This window comes from Passer montanus, unplaced genomic scaffold (assembly GCF_014805655.1).
Source record: "Passer montanus isolate IOZ18808 unplaced genomic scaffold, ASM1480565v1 scaffold430, whole genome shotgun sequence".
Classification (NCBI taxonomy): Eukaryota; Metazoa; Chordata; class Aves; order Passeriformes; family Passeridae; genus Passer; species Passer montanus.
The window spans coordinates 10,400-13,377 of NW_024369152.1; the positions used below are offsets into that span (position 1 = coordinate 10,400).

General features: G+C 62.1%; 1 protein-coding gene across 1 annotated transcript in view; it reads right to left on the reverse strand.

The window, feature by feature from the left end:
* LOC120507544 overlaps positions 1–2,978 on the reverse strand; it is a 6,281-nt gene that overhangs the window by 849 nt on the left and 2,454 nt on the right. Inside the window, exon 2 of the mRNA XM_039720351.1 lies at positions 5–2,964. Coding sequence (XP_039576285.1) covers positions 5–1,024 — 1,020 coding nt within the window. The 5' untranslated portion in view covers positions 1,025–2,964. The remainder of the gene's footprint in view (positions 1–4; positions 2,965–2,978) is intronic.

The window sequence follows — 2,978 nt, forward strand, 5'->3', positions numbered from 1 at the left end:
TCACGATTCTCGTGAGAGGCTCGTCCCGCTTTTCCACTACCAGCTCCATCACTTTGCTAAAGAGCTGAATGGAGAGCAGCTGCACCTGGCTGTTGTCCTGGAAGGAAAGGAAAAGTCCTAAGCACCAACTACTCCAGGCCCACTGGGGCAAAAGGCCCAAAACTGCAGAGAGCACAAAGTTTCCAGGCAGCATCCAGTGCCCTTGGCTGGGGGCACAGAGCCTTACATTGTCAAAGTGTGGCAGCACGGCCTCAGCCAGCTTGAGGGTGGTGATGCTGGGTATCTTATGGTCTCTGTCCTGGAGCACATGTGTGAGCACAGAGAGGGTCATCCAGACCATCTCTGCATCGGGATCAGCCAGCTGCTCCAGCAGGTGTTGATAGAGGCCGCGTATTTCTCCGCTCTGTGTGCAAGATGAGGCTGTGCTGTGAAGCCATGAATGGCTGCAGCACCAAGAACTGCTTGGGGCACTGGGGCAGCTGAAGCGGGAGGCAGGAGAGCTGGGAGCAGCTGCCTCTGCTGCCAGAGCCCAGCCAAGGCCAAAGGTCTGTGTTCCCCAGCCCCACCCTGCCAGCGCGGCTTCAGCCACTGCCCCCTTCTCACCAGCAAGGGCTCCTTGCTGAGCACCACGAGGCCTCTGAGCTGCAGGCGCAGCCTGTCCCTGCACTCGCTTGGCAGGTGCCTGGATACGACCCACAGGGCACTGGGACCGTGTTGGCTCAAGTCCAGACACTCCAGGAGCTGAAAGGCACAGGGCAGTGACAGGGGACATGGCCGGCAGGAGCCCGGAGCCGCACAGGGCCGGGCCCAGGCAGCAGCAGCGGGCGCGGGCAGCGTCCCAGGCGGCTGCAGCTACCAGAGGCCAGAGAGCTGGGAGGCAGCTCAGCCAGGCAGCGCTGGCCATCAGGCTCACCTCCACCAAGAACGCCAGGGCAGGCAGATCCCAGCGTGGCTGCTTCCCGATGAGCAGGCTGAGCAGGTGCGAGGCCATGTGGGGACACAGGGGGCTCAAGCCATGGTGCATCTCCCTGGCAGGGGAAAAAGGTATCCAGGCCCTGAGCCGGTGGGCAAACCTCTCCCAGGATAGACTGGCAGAGGTCTGATCTTTCCCATCACTCTGCAAGGGGACACAGGCCCCTTGGGAGGCGGCTGCTCCTGGGCATCCTCCTCTGCCAGGCTTTTGCAGTCTGCTCAGGCGTCCCTCGGTGGCAAGGCCCTCTCACTTACAACCGCGGGGACTGTGTGGGACACTCTGGGCACAGGGCACAAATGCTGGCATTGGCGGTGGGGAGAAGGGGGTCTCACCTGGCCAGCAGGCCCGCTGCCTCGTGCTGGGTGTCAGGAGAGAGCAGGGTGTCCCAGACCTGCAGGTGCTCCAGAGCCACCAGCTTCTTGTCAAAACCCAGTTGGGAGAGCAGAGCCTTCATGGTCTGCGCTGCAAACCTGTGTGCCGAGCAAAGGCCAGGTCACGCTGGGAGCACGGGCCCTGGCCACAGGGGGCATGGGAAGGACAGGGTGACTGAGACCTGTTCGGGTCACTGGGAAGGCCATGTTCCTCCCAGCACACTCTCCAGAAACTCCGGGTCTCAGCGTCCTCTGGCATCTGCTCTGTGGTAGTGAAAATTTGCAAGAGCAGATCCACAAACAGCTGGGGAGAATGAAGGAGTATTGCGTCGTGCCACTCAGACATGGGGGCAATCCTCCACAGCACCAGAGTTGCCTGCAAGACACAAAGCACCCTGAGACAGCTCTCAGTGCCAAGGTATCCATGAGGCAGGACCCAAGAGGAGATGCAGGGCAAGCAGCCAGCCTGCTGCCCCTGAGCCTGCCCTGAGCCCAGCTTTCAGCCCAGGCCGGGAGCTGCAGCATGGTGAGAGCATGGAGAGCTGCTGGAGAGGTGACCTGGAGGGTGAGCAAAGGCCAGCTCCAGAAACTCACAGCCAGGGCAAAGATGGCCTCGTCCCCACTGCAGAAGATCCTGCTGTACGGTGGCTGCTTCTCTAGCACAGAGAGCAGCGCTGGAAGCACCTCCTCCGCGGCTACTTCCGAGCTGCCCATGGCCCTCCACATCAGTGTGGCAGCTCTGTGGGACCAGAGCTGTGCGTCAGCACCCGGCCCCATGCAGCTGCGTGGGGCCGGGTGACAGAGCCCCAGTGCCCTGAGGGGCCGGGAGGGAGCACGGCAGAGGGCTGGGGAAACAGAGGGACCCGAGAGTCCCGGAGCTCTCCGCTGTCTGGCAGACCCCACCGGACAGGCTGTACAGGGCAAGGGGCCCTACAGGCCCATGAGCACTGAGCTCTTGATGCAGTTGTGCTCCGTACCTGTCACACAATGGGGCACAGTGCAGGAGGCTCATCACCACGTGAGCAGGGTGTTTTTCAGTCAGGCTCACAATGTCCGTTTGCAGCTCAGCATCCACAGTGTCGCAGGACGCGAGTCTCTGTAGAATGTCCCTGACCGTGGCTAACACCTGGAGGAAGCAGCATGGGGAAGACTTGGTGTGCTGTCCAAGGGAGCAACTTCCCCAGCTTCCCCCAGGAAGTGCTTGCCTTCCCACCCCACTGTGATGGCCCCAAAGGCTGAGTGAGCCTAGTGGACGTGGCTTGAGGGGCCACATGATCCTGAGAGGCCTCCTGCCCTGGCCCCAGGCTGCTTGCCTGCTGCAGAGAAGAAACACCCTTCTGGAAAAACTCCAGCCTGGGTGCAGGACTCACAGTCCGTGCAGTCATGACGTCAGTCTCTGGGTTGGCCTGAGTCTGGCTGTTTGAGTTGGCCATGCCCTCAGTCAGGGCCATGCCAGCCTCTGCCCTGCCCTCGGCCGCTGCCCGGTCAGAGGTTGCAGCGAGCTCAGTGGACGCTGTGCTGGCAGCAGGCTCTGTCTGCAGCTCACTGGGCGTGGAGTTGGGCTTGGCTGTGCCCTTGGTCACGCTGGCTCTGGTCTTTCTGCGCCGAATGCGCAGGAACCTCCGCAGCGCCTG